General features: G+C 47.2%; 1 protein-coding gene and 1 pseudogene across 1 annotated transcript; both read left to right on the forward strand.

The window, feature by feature from the left end:
• Positions 1-1672: 1672 nt before the first annotated feature.
• Positions 1673-15063, forward strand: Ccnb2 (cyclin B2). The gene is made up of 9 exons (XM_045160365.1): positions 1673-1810; positions 5864-5992; positions 6109-6222; positions 7130-7300; positions 7393-7551; positions 8761-8997; positions 10364-10504; positions 13660-13770; positions 14819-15063. Exons 1-9 carry the CDS (start codon positions 1787-1789, stop codon positions 14927-14929), a joined length of 1197 nt encoding a protein of 398 aa, XP_045016300.1. The 5' UTR covers positions 1673-1786; the 3' UTR covers positions 14930-15063.
• LOC105944325 lies at positions 3212-3905 on the forward strand (annotated as a pseudogene).
• Positions 15064-19896: the final 4833 nt, after the last annotated feature.

Below are 19896 nucleotides of genomic sequence, written 5' to 3' on the forward strand. Positions count from 1 at the left end.
CTCTGGTGATGGGTGGCATCTTAAGAGGAAGTTTCAGGGAAGGTGTTTGAGGGCAAGAGTTTTTGTTTTTTTTTGTTTGCTTTGTTTCTTGTGGTAGGGTTTCTCTCTAGCCTAGGCTGACCTGGAATTCACTATGTAGTCTCCTGGTGGCCTTGATTTCATGGCAATCCCCCTACCTTTGCCTCCTGATTGGGTGGATAAAAGGTGTGCCATCATGCCCCACTAAAGGACATTTTTTTATTTGTTTTGTTTGACCTTTTCCCGCTTGTGTGTTGGGTCCCTTCATTGGTATACTCCTATCTCAGTCAGTTCCCCCCCTTTTTTTCCCTCAAATATTTCATTTTTTTAATTTGAGAGAGAATGAGCACACCAGGGCCTACAGCCACTACAAACCAACTCCAGACACATGTGCCCCCTTGTGCATCTGGCTTATGTGGGTACTGGAGAATTGAACCTGGGTCCTTAGGCAAACATCTTAACCATAAGTCATCTCTCCAGCCTTCAGCCCTCTTTTTTTTTTTTAACTTTTTAAATTTTTTGGTTTTGTTTTGATAACCTTTTTGCTAGGGCAAGCAACTCTCTTTTGCTTTCTTTTCCCACCCATTTGTTCATGATGGAGTCACACCTTGTTATTCATTTTAAAATTGTACCAAGCAAACGATCATTTATTTGGTTAATGTTGCATTTGCCCTGCAAAGCCTAATGTTCAAGGCTCTATTCTACAGTATCCATGTAAAGCCAGATTCACAAAGAGATGTATCCATTTGGAATTGTCTGCAGTGGCAAGAGGCCCTAATGTGCCCATATTTTCTCTCCTTGCTAATAACAATTAAAAAAACATTTAAGGGCCTTTGTGTGTATCAAACACCTACATACTACTAGATGTTGAGTCAGGAGTCCCATAAAGTACTCCGGCCTTCATTTTTGCCCGTGATGGAAATTTTTATTTTTATTTTTTTGGTTTTTTGGGGTAGGGTTTCACCCTAGTCCAGGCTAACCTCGAATTCACTATGTAGTCTCATCGTGGCCTCGAACTCATGGTGATCCTCTGTCTTCTGCCTACCGAGTGCTGGAATTAATGGCGTGCGCCATCATGCGGAGTTCATTCTCTATTTTTATTTTTGCGTACGATAGGAATCAGTCTTCGCGGAACGGCCACACTTTCCGACGTTGATCACAGGTTCGTGTCTCTATCACACACAGCAAATCCCAGCACCCCAGCCAACCCAGTCCAAGCCCAACATTTCCGGAAGAGGAACGAACGCCAGAAATGACATTTTCAGGATGGTCTCTGGATCCCACTTTTGTTCCCTCTGGACATTCCTAAGTTTTCTCAAAAGTCACAGACGAAGAACAACTCACTCCAACCTATGTCGGGGACTGTATCAAAACAAAGCAAAAGCAACAGAACCTTGCAGCAAGAAAAAAAAAAAAAAGTTGTTATGACAACTAGGGGAATCCGGCCAATCAGCGTGCGGAGCCGCGTCCCTGTTCAGCCAATGAGGGGAGCGCGCCGTGTGTAAGGCCGCCCACCCTTTGCCAAAGAGAGTGCGCCTGCGTGAGGCCGCCGCCGTCCAGCCAGTCAGGAGAAGGCGCCGTGCGTGGCGCCGTCCAATGGGGCGCGAGCGGCGCGGTATTTGAATCCCGGACCCCGCGGAGCTCGCCGCCCCTCGCCGTCGCTCTCAGCCCGCACTGCAGACCAACGGTACCGCGGACCCAGCGGCTTGGCGCTCCCGTCCGCCTCGCTCCCCGGGCGGGACCGGCTCCGCGGCCTCCCCGCTCCCTCATGGCGCTGCTCCGACGACCGACGGTGAGTGCGGCCTGCGCCCCGCACTCCCTTGCCCAGCCTGGGCCCGCAGCCTCCACCGGCCTCTCCCGCCTTCTTCTGCCGTCGCCCTTCCTTTATCCCGGGGCTCAGGGCTCCCCTGGCGTCCCGGCCTGCCTCGCCGTGGCCGGCTTTTCCCTTCTGCTTCGAGTGAGGCTTGGGGACGGGACAGCTGCCCGGTGACCCTCCTGAGCGTGGGTCATCCCGCGAACCCCAACCGAGCAGCTGTCTGTCTTCCTATTCTTGGGGTTCCCCTCCCACTGTGTCATCCCCGGGTCCGCTGGGATCGAGGTGGGGGTGGGGACGTCAAGGACGGGAAGCAATGGGCAAAGCTGTCCAGGCCTCTCCATGGCTGAGCCATCACCTCCATAGCTGTTTTTCAAACTTTTCACACTTTGCTTTGTAGGAATTTTCCATTGATTTGTGCACACTTGTCTCCCAGGCCAACTTCATTAATGTATAGGGTTGTCTTTGTTGTTGTTTGTTTATGACCTGGAATTGATTATGTAGTCTCAGGGTGGCCTCGAACTCACAGAAATCTGCCTCCTGAGTGCTGGGATTAAAGGCGTGCGACACCACGCCTGGCTGGGGTTATCCTCTTTCAGGAAAAAAAAAAAAATCACTGGAAGGTAATAGAAAATTGACATATACCTGAGATCAATATTGCAGACAGAAAAGTTTCCCAAATTCCTTTATTTATTTTTGCAAAAATCAAAGTCTTCCTGGCTTTTAGGTATCTTCCCTGTGGGCTTGCAGTGTACCTGGATTTACTTTTGTGTTCCTGAAAATCGGAGGGCTCTTACGCAGCTGAGTTCCATTGTCCCCACTGCCAGGTTCTTTCAAAGCTTTCAATTTTCCCTTCTAGATGAGTTTAAACTCAGTCACATTATCAGGCTTCAGCCCATCAGCATTAAACTTTCAAACATTTTTTTTCTTTCAGCTGGCAGTTGATGCTGGAAAAATTGAACAGTGTGAACCCTACATACTGAATTAATACATTCAATGGTTGTGTCCTCTTGACATCTGCGTCAGAGTAACACATAATTTTTTGTCTAATTGACCCAGGTTATTCAATAGTCAAATTCATTCTTCTTTAGTTTTTTGAGTTAGGGTCTTGCTCTAAACCGGGCTGACCTGTAATTCACTATATGCTCTCAGGGTGGCCTTAAACTCATGGTAATCCTTTTACCTCTACCTCCCAAGTGCTGGGATTAAAGGCATGCACAACCATGCCCAGCTTTTTTCTTTTTAAATTAAAAAATATTTTTAAAGATTTAGAAGTTGCTCTTTCAAGATCACCATGCGATGCTAGCAACACTTGGGAAGCAGAAGTAGGAGGATCACTGTGAGTTCCAGGACAGCCTGAGACTACGTGGTGAATTCAAGATGCTGAAATACCCTTACACAGTGAGACTCAGAGCTAGCAGAATAGATACACTTTATTCCAAGCCATCTCTTCAGCAGAACCTTTCTCCTTTCTTTCCTTGGCTTTTGTGGATCATTTCAAGTGCTTATGAGCATGACATAATGCTATCATACATCGCCATGCAGCTTTAAGAATAAAGAGAAGCAAGCAGTCCTTCCTGCTAGGCCACCAAGTGACATCATTTACCTACTTGACAGCCCAAAGCCAGCATTGTATGTAACTCTAGCAAGACTAATACCGTTTGTTGCTATGCCTTTGGTCACGGTCACAACAAAGACTTATATTACATTCCTATGTTAGCTTTTACTCAGAAGACTCACAGAGCTAGTTCCCTAGCTTTCTTGGGAAGGGTCAGATGGGGTTTTACTCTGCCAGAAAGTAGTCCAGCCAAACCAGACCACCTTAATTTAGTTAACAGTATGGGTCCCTGTGTGTTTTCATGGTTTGCATTCTCATTTCTGAAGAACTCCGTGAAGCTATAGTCATGACAGTAATAGGTCTGGGGACTTTTTCCTCTTACCACATTATCCCAACTGGTTCAAAGACTTGAGGATAGTAGTGACTTTAGTGGCCTAGTTTTTATTTGTAGTCACTTTAGTACTTCAAGATATTTATCCACAGAAAAGGCCAAGAAACCTGATGAAACAGAAGTAGAAAGCTACCTTGTTGATAACATTAACATGTTGAATTTTAGCATTAGCTTTTTCTACATCTCCTATATTTTTCACAGGTGGTTTTTCATTTCTCAATATCATTATTCCCAAGTAATTATTTCAGCAAGACCTTGAAAATCTCCAAGTTCTTGTCATTTCATTTTAGGTTAGTTACATTCTTTATTTTATGAATTGTATGGTTATCTACTTAACATTTCACTGCTTTGATTGTATTAAAAAAATGTAAAATAAAAGCCTTATAATCACTAAAATTTATTTATTTATTTGAGACAGAGAAAGAGGCAGACATAAAAAAAGAGTTTAGGTATGCTGGGGCCTCTTGCCATTTGCAAACTTTGTGTATCTAGCTTTATTTGAGCATTTGAGAATCAAACCCGGGTCATCAGGTTTTGCAGGCAAGTGCCTCTAACCTCTGAACCATCTCTTCAGTCTCTTCCCTCCCCCAACCCCCTTTCTACCCCCTCCCCCTGCCAAAGTAGGGTCTCACTCTAGCCCAGGCTGACCTGGAATTTACTATGTAGTCTCAGGGTGGCCTCAGACTCATGGCAATCCTACTTCTGCCTCCCAAATGCTGGGATTAAAGGCATGTGCCACCACACCTGGATCTCTCTCTCTCTTTTTCTCTTTTTGGCTTTTCGAGGCAGGGTCTCATGTAGCCCAGACTGACCTGGCATTCACCATGTAGTCTCAGGGTGGCTTCCAACTCCTGGTGATCCTCCTGCCTCTGCCTCCTGAATAGGATTAAAGGCATGTGCCATCACGCCTGTCTGTTAGACATTTGCTTTTATTAAACAACTAGACCTGTTGTTATTGGTATAATAAATAGCTCTGTAACTTTTCATACTATACTTGCCAAGGCTGAGGAGGCTCAGTGATTAAAGGCACTTGCTTGCAAAGCCTGTAGGCCCAGGGTTCAACTCCGCAGCACCCAGGTAAACCTGAATGCAAAAAGTGATGCATGTATTTGGCATTCATTTACAGCTGCAAGAGAGCTTGGTACATCCCTCTCCACCCCCCTATGTGTGCAAATAAGGAAAATTAAGTTTAAAAAATCAAATACACTTGGTATTAATCTCAGAAAAGGAAAGATTTAAACTAAATAACATTTTATTTATTTATTTTTTAGAGGTAAGTTCTCATTCTAGCCCAGACTGACCTGGAATTCACTATGTAGCCTCAGTGTGGCCTGGCATTCCTACCTCTGTCTTCTGAGTGCTGGGATTAAAGGTGTGCACCACCATGCCTGCCCTAAATGACACTTTTTTATTTTTTGTTTTTTTGAGGCAGGGTCTCTCTCTAGCCCAGGCTGACTTGGAATTCAGTCTCAGGGTGGCCTGAAACTCATGACAATCCTTCTACCTCTGCCTCCATGTGCTGGGATTAAAGGCGTGTACCACACACCCCAGTCTTTAATGTTTTCTTAGAGATTACTTGCATCTTAAATAGTTCTATAAGACTAGTGGCAGGGACCAGGGAGATGGCTCAGTGGGTCAAGAAGACCTGAGTTCAGATCCCTAGCTAAAAATGCTGCGTGTGGCAGTGTGTGCTGTAATTCCAGTGCTGGGCATGGTAGATCCCCAGAGCTTGCTGGCTAGTTTGGCCGCTTCAAGGAGTTGTAGGTTGAGTGTGAGACCCTGTGTGAAAACGTAGGAGTGACTGAGGAAGAGACCTGAAGCTGATACTCGGGCAACCACACGAGTGCATGTGTGTGCTGGTACACACACATGTACATCTACCACAGAAAAAAATGTTGGTAGGCTGATGTGTCTGATCCATAAGGAAGATGAGTGATCGGCCTGCTTTGAGTGATGTCATCTTGAATAGTATTTTTAGACCTAATATGTGCCTTTCTCACAATTATAGTTTGAGTAATCAAATTTGAGAAGCTAGGTATTTTAAATAGTGTTTAATCTTGTTTTCTTCTTTTTTTTCTTTTAGGTGTCCAGTGATTTGGAGAATACTGACATAGGAGTTAATCCTAAAGCTAAGGGCCATGTGACCGTCAGGCGTGTGGTTTTAGAGGAAATTGGAAATAAAGTTAAACCCAGGGCAGCGCAAGTAGCTAAGGTGACGGCGGTGAGGCAACCTGTGCGGGGAGGGTGGGGGGGCGGGGGGCGGATGCTGTGGGACTTTGAGGTCCACTTTGGCTGTTTTGCCCTATTCACTTTCCTTTCTCCTTATAGAAAGCTCAGAACACCAAAGTGCTCATTCCGCCCACCAAAGCGACCAATGTCAGCAAGCCACTGAAACCTACTGCTTCTGTGAAACCAGTACAGATGGAAATGTTGCCTCCGAAGGTACAGGGATCTGACCTCCTGTGTGATGGAGCACTACAGGGTGCTTTTTCTTTATTTGTTTGGGCAGGGTGAGTGTGCCTGTAGAGGCCCGTGATCCGAGCCTAGTGTCTCCCTCTGCTGCTTTCCACCTTATAAGACCCCCCAGTCCAACCCAGGCTCACTGACACAGTAAGCTGGCAGTAAACTTGCCAGTTTCTTAATTTAAATTAGTAAATTAGTTGAAGAGAAGCAAACATCATATTTGCGGAATAGTCTGCACAAAGATCAGTTCTTTTTTTTTTTTTTTTTTTTTGAGGTAGAGTTTTGCTCTGGCTTAGGCTGACCTGGATTTCACTGTGTAGTCTCAGGGTGGTCTTGAACTCACAGGGATCCTCCTACCTTTGCCTCCCAAGTGCTGGGATTAAAGGTGTGCACCACCACGCCCGGCAATAATCAGGTCTTGTAATCGAAGAACCCAGGTAGTCAAGTCTCTCAATTATTGAGGGTCTTCTGTGTAAGAATTAATACAAGTGTGAACAAAGCTGACTAAAACAAATGTAAGCTTACAGAGCTTTTGTTCCACCAGTGGCAGGCTGAAAGGAACACACATAATCTATAAATAGTGTCTGTAGAACATTAGTTATAGGAGTTTTGTGTGGTCTGTGTGTAGGCCATTGGTCAACATCACAGGTCTTTTCCAGCTGCTGAACCTAGAATTGCCAATTTGGCTACTCTAGCCAGCTCGTCCCGGGGATCCTCCTGTCACCGCCTCCCCAGACCACAGGCACATGCCACCATGCTTGACTTCTTATTTTACACGGGTGCTAGGGTCTCAAACTCGGGTCCTTTGCAATTACTTTCCCCACTGAGCCTCTCCTGCAGTCCCGAGTTCTAGGCCTTAATACCTGTGTTTTACTTATCGGCATAGAGCTCTTCTCCCACCCCTGAGGATGTCTCCATGAAGGAAGAGAACCTCTGCCAGGCTTTCTCGGATGCTCTGCTCTGCAAGGTTGAGGACATTGATAATGAGGACTGGGAGAACCCTCAGCTGTGCAGCGACTACGTGAAGGACATCTACCAGTATCTCCGGCAGCTGGAGGTGGGCAGGCCTTTGTGTTTGGCTTGTGTAGTCACTACAGAACTTGCCACAGAGCCGAGGAGGGAACAAGGTCTTTTCTTTCCCCCCAACAGGTTTTGCAGTCCATCACCCCACGTTTCTTAGAAGGGAGAGACATAAACGGACGTATGCGTGCCATCCTGGTGGACTGGCTGGTCCAAGTCCACTCCAAGTTCCGGCTGCTGCAAGAAACTCTGTATATGTGCGTTGCCATCATGGACCGATTTTTACAGGCAAGTGTGTGCCTCTAGGGGCTCTCAGCGCTGCATGAGAGCTAAGCTGGAGCTCCCCAAAAGGACAGCTAGTCCTCCAGACCTTTGCTGCTGGTTACCAACTTTGGGCAGTGGCATTAGGCCAGCCTACACCTGGGCTGGGGGGGCGGTGGGAATATGTTCAGTATTCTGTAACCCAAAATGCTTAACTGGAATTTAATTTTTTGGCATGTGTATATGTGTGGTATGTGTGCATGAGTATATGCATGTTTGTGTGTGTGTATGTGTGTGTGTGTGTGTGTGTGTGTGTGTCTAAAGACAACCTGGGTTTTGTTCCTCAGGCATCATCCTCTTCTTGAGACATAATCTATTGGCCTGGAGCTCACCAGTTTAGGTTAGACTGGCTGGCCAGCGACCTCTAGAGATCCCCATGTCTGCCACCAAGACCTGGGGTAATGGGTGTGTGCCTCCATGCCTGGAATTTACATGGGTTCTGGGGATCAAACTTAGATCTCCATACTTGCGAGGCAAGTACTTACCTATCTCCCCAGCCTTAAAAGGAAAAAAAAATTATTATTTTTTTTGTATTTTTAACATTTTTTAATGTATTTATTTGCAGGCAGAGAGAGACAGAGAATGGGTGCAATAGGGCCTCTTTGCACTGCAAACGAACTTCAGATGCATGCACAATTTTGTGCATCTGGCTTTATGTGGGCACTAGGGATTTGAACCTCTGCCACCAGCCTTTGCAAGCAAGCTCATTTAACCTGTGAGCCATCTCAAGAGCCTCCTTTAAAAAAAAAAAAAAAAAAGCCAAGCATGGTGGTGCTCACATTTAATTCCAAGACTTGGAAGCAGAGGTAAGATCACTGTTGAGTTCAAGACCAGACTGAGACTACATAGTGAATTCCAGGTCAGCCTGGGCTAGACCTCAGGGAGGAGAAAAAATTTAACAATGTATAAAAACAAAACAAAAGTACTTCCCAGGATTCTGGTGAGGACCAGATGAGATTGTGTGTAGGAATCTCTGCCCTGAGACTGCCTCACTCACTGCTTGGTAAGAATGTGCTACTTGAGGGTTCTTTCTGTCAACACACAGGTCTCCTGTGTCCTGCAGAGGCCTGTGATCATGGATGGACTGCTGCTCCTTCTCAGGCCTTGATGCCCTCACATCTGTCCCAGATCCCCGAACTCAAGTCAGGTGTGACATGCTGCATCTGTTTCTGCCAGGTTCAGCCTGTTTCCCGGAAGAAGCTGCAGCTGGTTGGGATTACTGCTCTGCTCTTGGCTTCCAAATACGAGGAGATGTTTTCTCCAAACATCGAAGACTTCGTTTACATCACAGACAATGCTTATACCAGTCCTCAGATCCGAGAAATGGAGACTCTAATTTTGAAAGAGCTGAAATTTGAGTTGGGACGACCCTTACCACTACACTTCCTAAGGCGAGCTTCGAAAGCTGGGGAGGTGAGTGCCTCCCGCTCCACAGTGGATTTTGTTCTTTGCTTCGTGTCTCCCTCCGAAACCTGATCTGACTAAGAAAGCTTAGATGTGTGGAAAGCTGGGGCTCGAGGGAGAAGGCTCAGTGGTTAAAGGCACTGGCTTATAGAATGATGCGGGTTCAGTTCCCCAGCACCCATGTAAAGCCAGATACACAAAGTTGCACATGTGTCTGGAGTTCATTTGCAATGCCAGGGGCCCCTGCCACACCATACCCTTTTTCAAATAAATATTTAGAAATTAAAAGCCAAAAAAAAAGAAAAAAAGAAAAGGAAAAGAAAAGACACAGGAAGTTTCCTTTAGGAAATCTTTTCTTTTGTCTTTGCAATATTTTAGTAAAGAAAGGAGAAGGAAGCAGGGCGTGGTGGTCATGCCTTTAATCCCAGCACTTGGGAGGCAGAGGTAGGAGGATTGCTATGAGTTCAAGGCCACCCTGAGACTCCACAGTGAATTCCAGGGCAGCCTGGGCTAGATTGAGACCCTACGTGGAAAAACTGAAACAAAGAAAAAGAAAAGAAAGGAAGAGGGCTGGAGAGATGGCTTAGTGGCGAAGGTACTTGCCTACAAAGCTTAAGGACCCACGTTCAAATCTCTAGGTCCCATGTAAGCCAAACACACAGGTGATGCAAGCGCACGAGGTTGCACATGCGCACAGGTGACACGTGGATTTGGAGTTCGATGACAGTGGCTGGAGGCCCTGGTGCACTAATTCCCTCTCTCTTGCATTAAAAAAAGGGGCCAATCTGTTGTGCTTGCCTCTAAAAAAAAAAAAAAAGGAGAAAATATTGGCTGACATTTCCATTGAATTTAATTGCTTTTTTTTTTTGGTTTTTCAATGTAGGGTCTCACTCTAGCCCAGGCTGACCTGGAATTCACTATGTAGCCTCAGGCTGTCCTCAAACTTATGGCGATCCTCCTACCTCTGCCTACTCAGTACTGTGTTTAAAGACTTGTGCCACCACACCCAGCTCTTAAAAAAATATTTTCATTTATTTATGAGAGAGGAGGGAGAAAAGAGGAAGAGGAAGGAAGTTTGGGCACACCAGAGCCTTCTGTTACTGCAAATGAACTCCAGACACATGTGTCGCTTTGTGTGTCTGGCTTTATGGGTACTTGGGAATTGTACCTGGGCTGGTAAGCTTTGTAGGCAAGTACCTTTTACTGCTGAGCCATCACCCCTGTCCCCTTTAGGAAATCTTGGTGCTTAGCTCTTCCATTCCTAGGCCTTGAGTTCTGTGCTTAGAGCATGTTGTGGGATGGATTTGAGCTCCTTGGCCTTGTCCCAGATGTGGCCAGGTAGTCATAATGTCCCCTGCCCACGCTGTTCTTCCAGGTGGATGTGGAACAGCACACCTTAGCCAAGTACCTGATGGAGCTGACTCTTGTCGACTACGACATGGTGCATTACCACCCTTCCCAGGTGGCAGCAGCCGCTTCCTGCTTGTCTCAGAAGGTGCTGGGCCAAGGAAAATGGGTGAGTGGTGGATTTAAGGAGAAATGAGGTTATATTTTTAAACCCTCATGATGAGATGCTATGCTTTCCAACACTGTCCTTGAAACAATTGTTAGAAGGTCAAAGGCCTGAAGGAAAGAGACATGAGTGTATGATGTCACATAAATATGGAGGTGTGACAAGGAAGGCCACTGAGACCTTTCAGGCAGGATTCCTTAGGCACTTAGTTGAGACAGGTTGTAACACAACTAGACAAAGCAAGGCCAAGGCACGGCTGATGTCCACATACAAAGAGCCCACCGTGGGTCATGATTTCTGCCTGCTGTCTCAGCAGTGAGGCTGGGGCACAGGACAGAGAGTTTGATACAGGATGAGACTTTGTCTCAAAAACAACAAGGGCTAGAGAGATGGCTTAGCGGTTAAGGCACTTGCCTGCAAAGCCAAAGGACCAAGGTTCAGTTCCCCAGGACCCACATTAGCCAGAGGGACAAGGGGGGCATGTGTCTGGAGTTTGTTTGCAGTGGTATGTCCATTCTTTTTCTCAAATAAATAAGTAAAAGTAAAAAATTATAAAACAACAATAAAACCCCACAGAATCAAAAAAAAAAAGGGGTTGGCTGGAGAAAATGCTCAGTGGTTAAGGCGCTTGCTTGCAAGGCCTGGCACTCTGGGTTTAGTTTCTGAGTACCCATATAAAATAGAGCCGGGCATGGTGGCTCATGTTTTAATCTTAGCATTGGGGAGGCAGAGGGAGGAGGATCACTGAATTTGAGGCTAGCCTGGGACTACAGCATGAATTTTAGGTCAGCCTGGACTAGAGTGAAACCTTACCTTGAGAAAAAAAAAAATGGACTACTTTTAGATGGGATGCCAGCTCCCTGGTCCTTGTCCCACACCCTGGAAGGATGACGTGATAAAAGGAACCCTGACTGTAGTTCAAGTCCAAGGCTGAACTTGGGGAGAGGAGCTGGTCCTACACTATGTTAACCCCAGTGGAAAGCCTCATCACCTCATGACAGTCTCCCAGGGACACGAGAGTGAAGTGGGAGACGGCCTAGAGGTGGCTTCTCCAAGCTTGCTGTCCCTTCTGGAGGGGAAGGAGGAACATCAGGCCTTTTCCTCTGCTTGAAGCCTTGGCCCTGCATGGTCTCTGGGTGATGGGCAAGGCTGCCAGGGCAGTATGGTGGAGCCATTGTCCTACACGGCTACATATGCTGGTTTACATGGGAAAGAACGTTTATGCATATGTGTTTATGTATCTGCTAACTTAAAATACAAGACGAATAAACCAAACATGAAAAAGGATGCTGTGGGGTTTTGTGGGAACAAGGTTCATTTTAGCTGCGTTGCTTACATATGCTCTGGACTCTCAGCCATGGGCTCTTGGGCTGTTTTCTGGGGATTGATTTTCAACCCTGACGGTTGTGCATTGAGAGTGTCCCCTTGCTCCCTTCTCATACTGCGTTAGGATTGAGCTCATTTTGCCTGAGCATGAGCATTGAAAGGGGTCATTTAGGGCTAAGTTGTTACCACAGGGCTGGGGAGATGGCTCAGCCATTAAAGAATCTTGCTTGCAAAGTCTGTTGGCCCAGCTTCAGTTTCCCCAGTACCCAGGCAAAGCCAGATACACCAAGTAGTGTATTCATCTGGAGTTCTTTGCAGGAACAAGAGGCCCTGACATGTCTATGCTTTCTTGCTCACTCTTGCACATACACTCTCTCTCTGCTCACAAATAAAACATTATCAGTGTGCATAGTCTGACCACCCACTGACAATCAGGCTTCTGCTGGAATTCTGATTTGAGGGGGCAGGTTAGGAGTCAGTATGTGGGACTTCTCTGAAGTTTCTCTGTACACAAGGGTCTGTCTGACAAGAGAATCCAGGGTTAATTTCAGTTCTGGGTTTGCTAGATTATTACATTTAGCTGTGGGACTTTTTTTTTCCCCCCCGAGGTAGGGTTTCACTCTAGCCCAGGCTGACCTGGAATTCACTATGGAATCTCAGGGTGGCCTCGAACTCATGGCAATCCTCTGACCTCTGCCTCTCGAGTCCTGGGACTAAAGGCATGCACCACCATGCCTGGCTTGTGAGACTGTTTTTTAATGAGAGAGAATTGGCTTGCTAGGGCCTCCAGCCATTACAGTTGAACTCCAGATGTGTGTGCACCACCTCATGCACATGAGCAACCTTGTGCATGCATCACCTTGTGCATCTGGCTTATGTGAGATCTGGGCAGTCAAACATGGGTCCTTAGACTTCACAGGCAAGCACCTCAACCACTAAGCCATCTCTTCATCCCAGCTTTTTTTTTTTTTTTTTTTTTTTTAATTTATTTATTAGAGACAGAGAGGGAGGGAGAGAGAGAAAGACAGACAGGCAGACAATGGGCATGCCAGGGCCTCTAGCCACAGCAAACAAACTCTAGATACATGTGTCACCATGTGCATCTGACTTACATCAGACCTGGAGAATATAACCTGGGTCCTTAGGCTTCACAGGCATGAGCCTTGATTGCTAAGCCATCTCTCCAGCCTCCTCCCCTCCTTTTTTAAGTTGTGGTATTAGGGATTGATCCCAAGGTCTTACAGATGCTAGGAAAGTGACCTGCCACTGAGTTATATCCCCAACCACAGTATTTTATTTAATTAATTAATTTTTTGAGGTAGGGTCTTGCTCTAGTCCAGGCTGGCCTGGAATTTACTATGTAGTCTCAAGGTGGCCTCGAACTCACAGCAGTCCTCCTACCTCCGTCTCCTGAGTGCTGGGATTAAAGGAGTGTGCCACCATGCCTGGCTCATAGTATTTTATTTATTTTTATTTTTGTGAGGTAGGGTCTTACTCTAGCCCAGGCTGACCTGGAATTCACTCTTGTAGTCTCAGGGTGGCCTCAAACTCACAGCAGTCTTCCTACTTCTGCCTCCCAAGTGCTGGGATTAAAGGCGTGTGCCACCATGCCTGGCTAATATTTTTATTTTAGACAATATCTCACTAAGTAGTCCAGGCAGGCCTTGAACTTGCCATCCTCCTGCCTCAAGTTAGCTGGGATTTCAAGCCTGCACCTCCAGCCTTGGCTCTCACAGCTTTTACAGGTGACGGCGGTGTGTAAGATGCACTCTCCTGAAGGGGCGGAGGCTCTCTTGACCAGTCATCTTCCTTCTCTCTGCCTGGTATTTCAGAACCTAAAGCAGCAGTATTACACAGGCTACACAGAAAATGAGGTCTTGGAAGTCATGCAGCATATGGCCAAAAACGTGGTGAAAGTCAACGAGAACTTAACAAAATTCATCGTGAGTACTGTTGTTTCCTAAGCGCCGGGAAGTGTTCGCTGATGGGTTTCTGTATGTGTGTTTACATCTGCACATATGCGTATTATTACATTTATGGGAGTCTTATTTTAGCAGATTCTTTAATTTTTCTGGCACGGTGAAGCGTACTGATGAACCTTGAAAGCAGACCTTGTCTGAAGCAAGGTAGACAGGCCGAGTGGCCGGGCCCAGCGCGTGCTTACTCCGCGCCCGCGGCCGCCCTCTGAGCAGGGCCCTCAGCGCGTGGGGAAGGATGGTCAGCGGGTGACACAGCTGTGCAGGCCTGTGTATCCAGGTGATGGCACTTGGGGCCCTTAGCTTGGCATTTTGGCAGCGGAGATTGGCACCTAATGAGCATGGTGAAGGGATGACGAGAAGCTTCCTGGTGTGTGCAGGAGTCTCAAGTCTGCCCTGTGTTTGTGGACACCAGATGTCCGAGCACGCTAAGGGTGTGGTGGCGAAAAGCTTGTCCCCTGAATAGTCAAGTGGCCTCACATCACCTGATTTGCTTCTTCATACGGTTCCAGCATGACGTCGCACACTGTAGAAGCACACTGTCCCAGCCCACAGGGCTGCCCGGCCTTTCTTTGCTGCTCACTTTCATTGCCACTTCTTGCTGCTGGTCCTGATGCCGCTTACGTATGACGGACCTTTTACTTTTTTTCCTCTCAAGTAGCTCATGAGGAGATCCTGTTCCTTGGGCCTTGACATTATTTTTCTGTTTTTTTTTTTTTTGAAGTAGGCTCTCACTCTAGCTCAGGTAGGCCTTGAACTCATAGCAATCCTCCTACCTTAGCTTCCCAACTGCTGGGATTAAAGGCAAGTGCTACCATTCCTGGCTTAAAATTATTTTTTCCATTGCCTGTGTGGGTTTTAGCCCCCCACAGGGCTGGAGGGCAATGTGTATGGCTAACTTCAGTCACTGGGCATTATCAGATTATTCGGGGACCACCATTTGAGCCTAGTAGATTGGATGAGGACTAAAGGATGAGGGAGCCCTGGCACGTCTGACCACACGTGACTTTCGTAGGCCATCAAGAACAAGTATGCCAGCAGCAAGCTCCTGAAGATCAGCACCATCCCTCAGCTGAACTCCAAAGCCATCAGAGACCTCGCCTCCCCTCTGATGGCAAGGGCCTAGGCACTTGCTCCTGCTGGCTTGGAACTCCTGATTTTGTACATAGTCCTTTAGTCTACACCGTGAAACCTTCTCTCAGACTAATTTTCTAAATGTATATCAAAGAAAAATAAAGCTATTCATTTTTCGTAAGGGCACCCAAGTGTCTTCTGTACTAAAGTCTGTAGGGCTGGAGAGATGGCTTAGCAGTTAAGGTACTTTCCATGAAGCCTAAGGACCTGTGTTCGACTTCCCAGATCACACGTTACCCAGACGCAAAAGGTAAGGCAAGTGCAAGGTCGCACATGACCACTGGGTGGCATAAGCGTCTAGAGTTTGATTACAGTGGCTGAGGCTCTGGTGTGCCAATTCTCTCTGTGTCTCTAAAATAAAAAAGTCTGTAGAGGCTTGCTCTGACTAGTTTCTGTTCGAGCTATTATGATTGTGATGAGCACGTAAGTCATTGGGAAAGGCCCACTTACCATTTCCAGTGGACTTGAGCTGGGCCTCTCTGAGCATTGAACCTTTCCCAAGCCACCGGGACATGAGTCCATTACTTCATTATGGAAAATTAGGATGAGGGCTGGAGAGATGGCTTAGCCGTTAAGCGCTTGCCTGTGAAGCCTAAGGACCCAGGTTCGAGGCTCGGTTCCCCAGGTCCCACGTTAGCCAGATGCACAAGGGGGCGCACGCGTCTGGAGTTCATTTGCAGAGGCTGGAAGCCCTGGCGCGCCCATTCTCTCTCTCTCCCTCTATCTGTCTTTCTCTCTGTGTCTGTTGCTTTCAAATAAATAAATAATTAATTAATTAAAAAAAAAAAAAGAAAATTAGGATGAGGCAGTAGCCATGACTATTTCCCTCTGGAACCTCCTCACCTGCTCCTTTCCCTACATAGAAACAGTTGGGTGGAGGCCACTGCAGTAAACCTCATGATGGTTCTTGCCCATAAGGCGTGGGTGAACCCTGAGTTGAGGGAAACACACTTATGAAATGGGATGTGTTTTCCTGGTAGGCTGTTTTAGCTACATGTGGATTAACAGTGGGGCACCTCGTCACATTTAACATTGTGGGTCTTTTCAGTACTGAGGATGGAACCCATGGCCTGTCACATGCTCAGCAAGTGCTCTATGGCTGAGCTCTGTCCCTAGCCCCTGTAACATCACATTTTTTGAGAAATACTCCTTGATCTCTAACCATTGAAGTCAAGACCAATTATAAACATAGTCTTAGGCAGCTACTTCCTGAAGTCAGTGTGATGAGATGTCTTGAGAGAGTCCAATTCAGCAAATACTGAGGTTTTTGTAAGACTCATAAAGGCTTTGAGCCTTGCAGTAATGCCATTTATCTCTGTACATCCCTTACTGAAGGTATGGAAAAAGACACCTTCTCCTCCATGGCAAAACCCCTTTGTCTGGTCCTGGATCCACGTTTGACAAATCCGCTTGGCTCCAGCAGGAGTTGGCTTGTCACCTCCCATGCGCAGGCCAGGGCTGCCTGGCGGATGTCACCAAGTCCTGAGTGTTCAGAGGCCTGGACATCTTTATGGTTTGAAATCCTGTTCAGAGTTATATCAATAGCCCTTGTTGAGTGAGTGAAACTTGTTCCCATGGCAGCTTTGTACCAACTTCTGTCAGAGTGCATGTTAACAGTGAGACCATAGAGTGGAGCTTTGCGGCTCTGGAAGCTCGTGACCTCCCAGGGATGCTTGAGCTCAGACTATCATTCCCAATTGTGTCTAGTTGGAGACAGTGATTAAAATCAGGGGACTTAGGGCTGGGGAAATGCCTTGAAGATTAAAGACTGTTGCTTGCAAAGAAGACTGCTGACTTGGGTTCAATTCCCTAGCACCCAATGTAAAGCTAGACACAAAATGTGGATTCACAGGCTGGCATTCATTTGTAGCAGCAAGAGACCCTGGTACATGCAATGTGCAAATAAAAATCAGGGCTGGGCCGGGCGTGGTGGCGCACGCCTTTAATCCCAGCACTCGGGAGGCAGAGGTAGGAGGATTGCCATGAGTTCAAGGCCACCCTGAGATGACAGAGTTAATTCCAGGTCAGCCTGGACCAGAGTGAGACCCTACCTCGAAAAACCAAAAAAAAAAAAAAAATCAGGGCTGGAGAGATGGCTTGGTTAAGGCATATGCTTGCAAAGCCAAAGGACCCAGGTTCAAGTCTCCAGGTCCCACGTAAGCCAGATGCACAGGTTAGTACATGTCCTGCCATGCTCATTATCTCTCCCTCTGTCTCAAATAAATAAATAAAATGTTTTAAAGAAACCTGAGATGCCAGGCATGTGGGGCACACCTTTAACCCCAGCATTTAGGAGGCAGAGGTAGGAAGGTCACTGTAAGTTCCAGGTCACCCAGGAATTACAGAGTGAGTTCCGGTCAGCCTGGGCTAGAGTGAGACCCACCTCCAGCTCCCTCACCCCATGTCCTCCACCCTCCAAAATCCTCAGGGGCTTTGAGTCAGATAAGGCCCTGAGGAAGCCATGCTGAACTGAGGCATTTAGTTAGGTCTGTCTGTTCAGAGGTCCAAACCCAGTGCAGAAGGATGGAAAGGCATCACACAGCCAGAAGGAGCAAGACCCAGGTACTACTCTCGGAGGGAATGCATTCAGCCCGGCCTAGTGGGAGGCGACAACAGGAAGGAAAGGGGGCACCACTTACTTAGAACGGATCCCACGTGGACATGGAAGTGGAGGCTGCTGGGATCAGGCCGGGCTCTGCTGAATGCCCTGGAAAGCAGACTCCAGCCTTGTCACTAATGAAGCCATCATCACCCAAGCCACTGGAGAGCAAGATGTCCTCTGACCAGCTGCCCAGAGGGAGGGCACAAGAGTTTGGATGACCTCCTGTGGATGCCTGCCAGCCTCGGCATCTGGGTGCACATCCATGCTGTCTCTGGAAAGAGCTCCGACCAGGAGGAGACTCTGGGTAAGTGGGTTACAGCTGCGGGCGCACTCTCACAGCCCCCAGTGCACAGCGTGACTGGACGTTTGTATACAATTTCCAGAGCGTGTCCTTCTAGATTTATATAGTTAGGGCTGGAGAGATGGCTTAGTGGTTAAAGCATTTGCCTGCAAAGTCAAAGGACCCAGGTTCGATTTCCGGGACCCACGTGAGCCAGATGCACAAGGGGGCACATGCGCCTGGAGTTCATTTGCAGTGGCTGGAGGCTTGGGTGTGCCTCTCCCTCTTTTTCTGTCAAATAAATTAAAATACACTGTTAAAAAGGATTTGTATGTTTATTTTGAGACAGTGTAGCTCGATCTGGCCTTGAGTTTGCTGTGTGACTTCGGGTACCGAGGCCAGTAGAGTTTGGATCTTGAATGTCCCCAGTGGTGCTGAGGGTTGGTCTCCACCCTGTACTGCTGGGAGGTGACGGAGCCTAGAAGAAGGAAGTTAAGGCACTGGATGTTTTCTTTTCTTTTTCCCCAGGTAGGGTCTCCATCTGGCTCAGGCTGACCTGAAATTCACAATGTAGTCTCATGTTGGCCTTGAACTCACAGTGATCTTCCTACCTCTGCCTCCCTTGTGCTGGGACTAAAGATGTGTGCCACCACACCTGGCTGGACATTTGCTTCCCCTCCCCTTCCTGTTTCAGTTTTGTAAAAACTTTTTTATTGATAGCTTCCTTAGTTATAGACAATAAACCATGGTTATCCTCCCCACCCTCCACACTCTCCCTCTCATACCCACTGCCCATTATATCCCCTCCCTCCCAATTAGTCTCTCTTAATTGACGTCATCTTTTCTAAATGCTTACGTTTTTTTCAATATTAGAGAGATAATTGCCCTAGGCCCTCAGCCACTGCAATCGAGCTCCAGATGCTTGTGCCACCTAGTGGGCAGGTATGACCTCACCTTTGTGTGTCTGGCTTACATGGGCTCTGGAGTTGAACATGGGTCCTTAGGCTTTGCAGGCAAGCACCTTAACTGCTAAGACATCTCTTCAGCCCAATGTTTGCTTTTTAAAATTTTTATTTTTACTTATTGAGAGAGAGAGAGCGGGCGTGTCAAGGCCTCCAGCCACCACAAGCCATCTCCATATGTATGTGTCACCTTGTAGATCTGGCTTATGCGGGTTCTGGGGAGTCAAACTGGGTCCTTAGGCTTCACAGGCAAGCTCCTTAACCGCTAAACCTTCTCTCCTGGCCAGGACGTTTGCTTTTAAAGAGGCTCTTGCGACCCTAGCCCCGTCCTCTGTCTCTGCTGCCCTTAGGTGAGCAGCTTTGCTCCATGGCAAACCCCTTCTGTGGTGTACTCTCCACCAAAGCTGCTGTTACGGGGCTGAGTCCTCTGCAAAAGTGAAGTGAGCAGTGGTGATTGCTGGGAGACTGTGGGCCAGCAAACCGGACTCGCGGGCAGCTCGGAGGACCTAGCTTTTAGAAGTGGTCGCTCGTGCTGGGGCAGGCTTCCCAGTGACGCAATGTCTTTGAGTCGCCTACGCTCCTGTGAGTAAGCTCTCACCTGTGTGCTGTGAAGCCCAATAAACTCATGGGTTTGCCCAGCTGGATTCTGTTGGACATGTTTTCTGTGGTTTGTCATCGGTGACTTCTTGGGGTTAGAGACATTTGATCATGTCTCTGCAGAAAATGCCACACTACGGGCCCTCAAATGGTGGACCATCAGGCCAACTGACCATGGATAGAAACTTTTTTTGTTTGTTTGGTTTTCCGAGGTAAGGTTTCACTCTAGCCCAGGCTGATCTGAAATTCACTATGTAGTCTCAGGGTGGCCTCGAACTCATGCGATCCTCCTACCTCTGCCTCCTGAGTGCTGGGATTAAAGGCGTGTACCAACATGCCTGGCCAGAAACCTCTTAAACCATAATTCAGAAACCTCTTAAACCATAAACCCAAATTAGCCTTTCCCCTTCTGAAAGGTGAGTTTCATTTACTTGTTAATAGTAAAAGCTGACCAACACATAGGGTTAGGACTATAGCCTCTTTTTTACAGGGAGGAAATTAACACTCAACACGTGTCC

The sequence above is a fragment of the Jaculus jaculus genome, chromosome 10 (assembly GCF_020740685.1).
Source record: "Jaculus jaculus isolate mJacJac1 chromosome 10, mJacJac1.mat.Y.cur, whole genome shotgun sequence".
Taxonomy (NCBI): Eukaryota; Metazoa; Chordata; class Mammalia; order Rodentia; family Dipodidae; genus Jaculus; species Jaculus jaculus.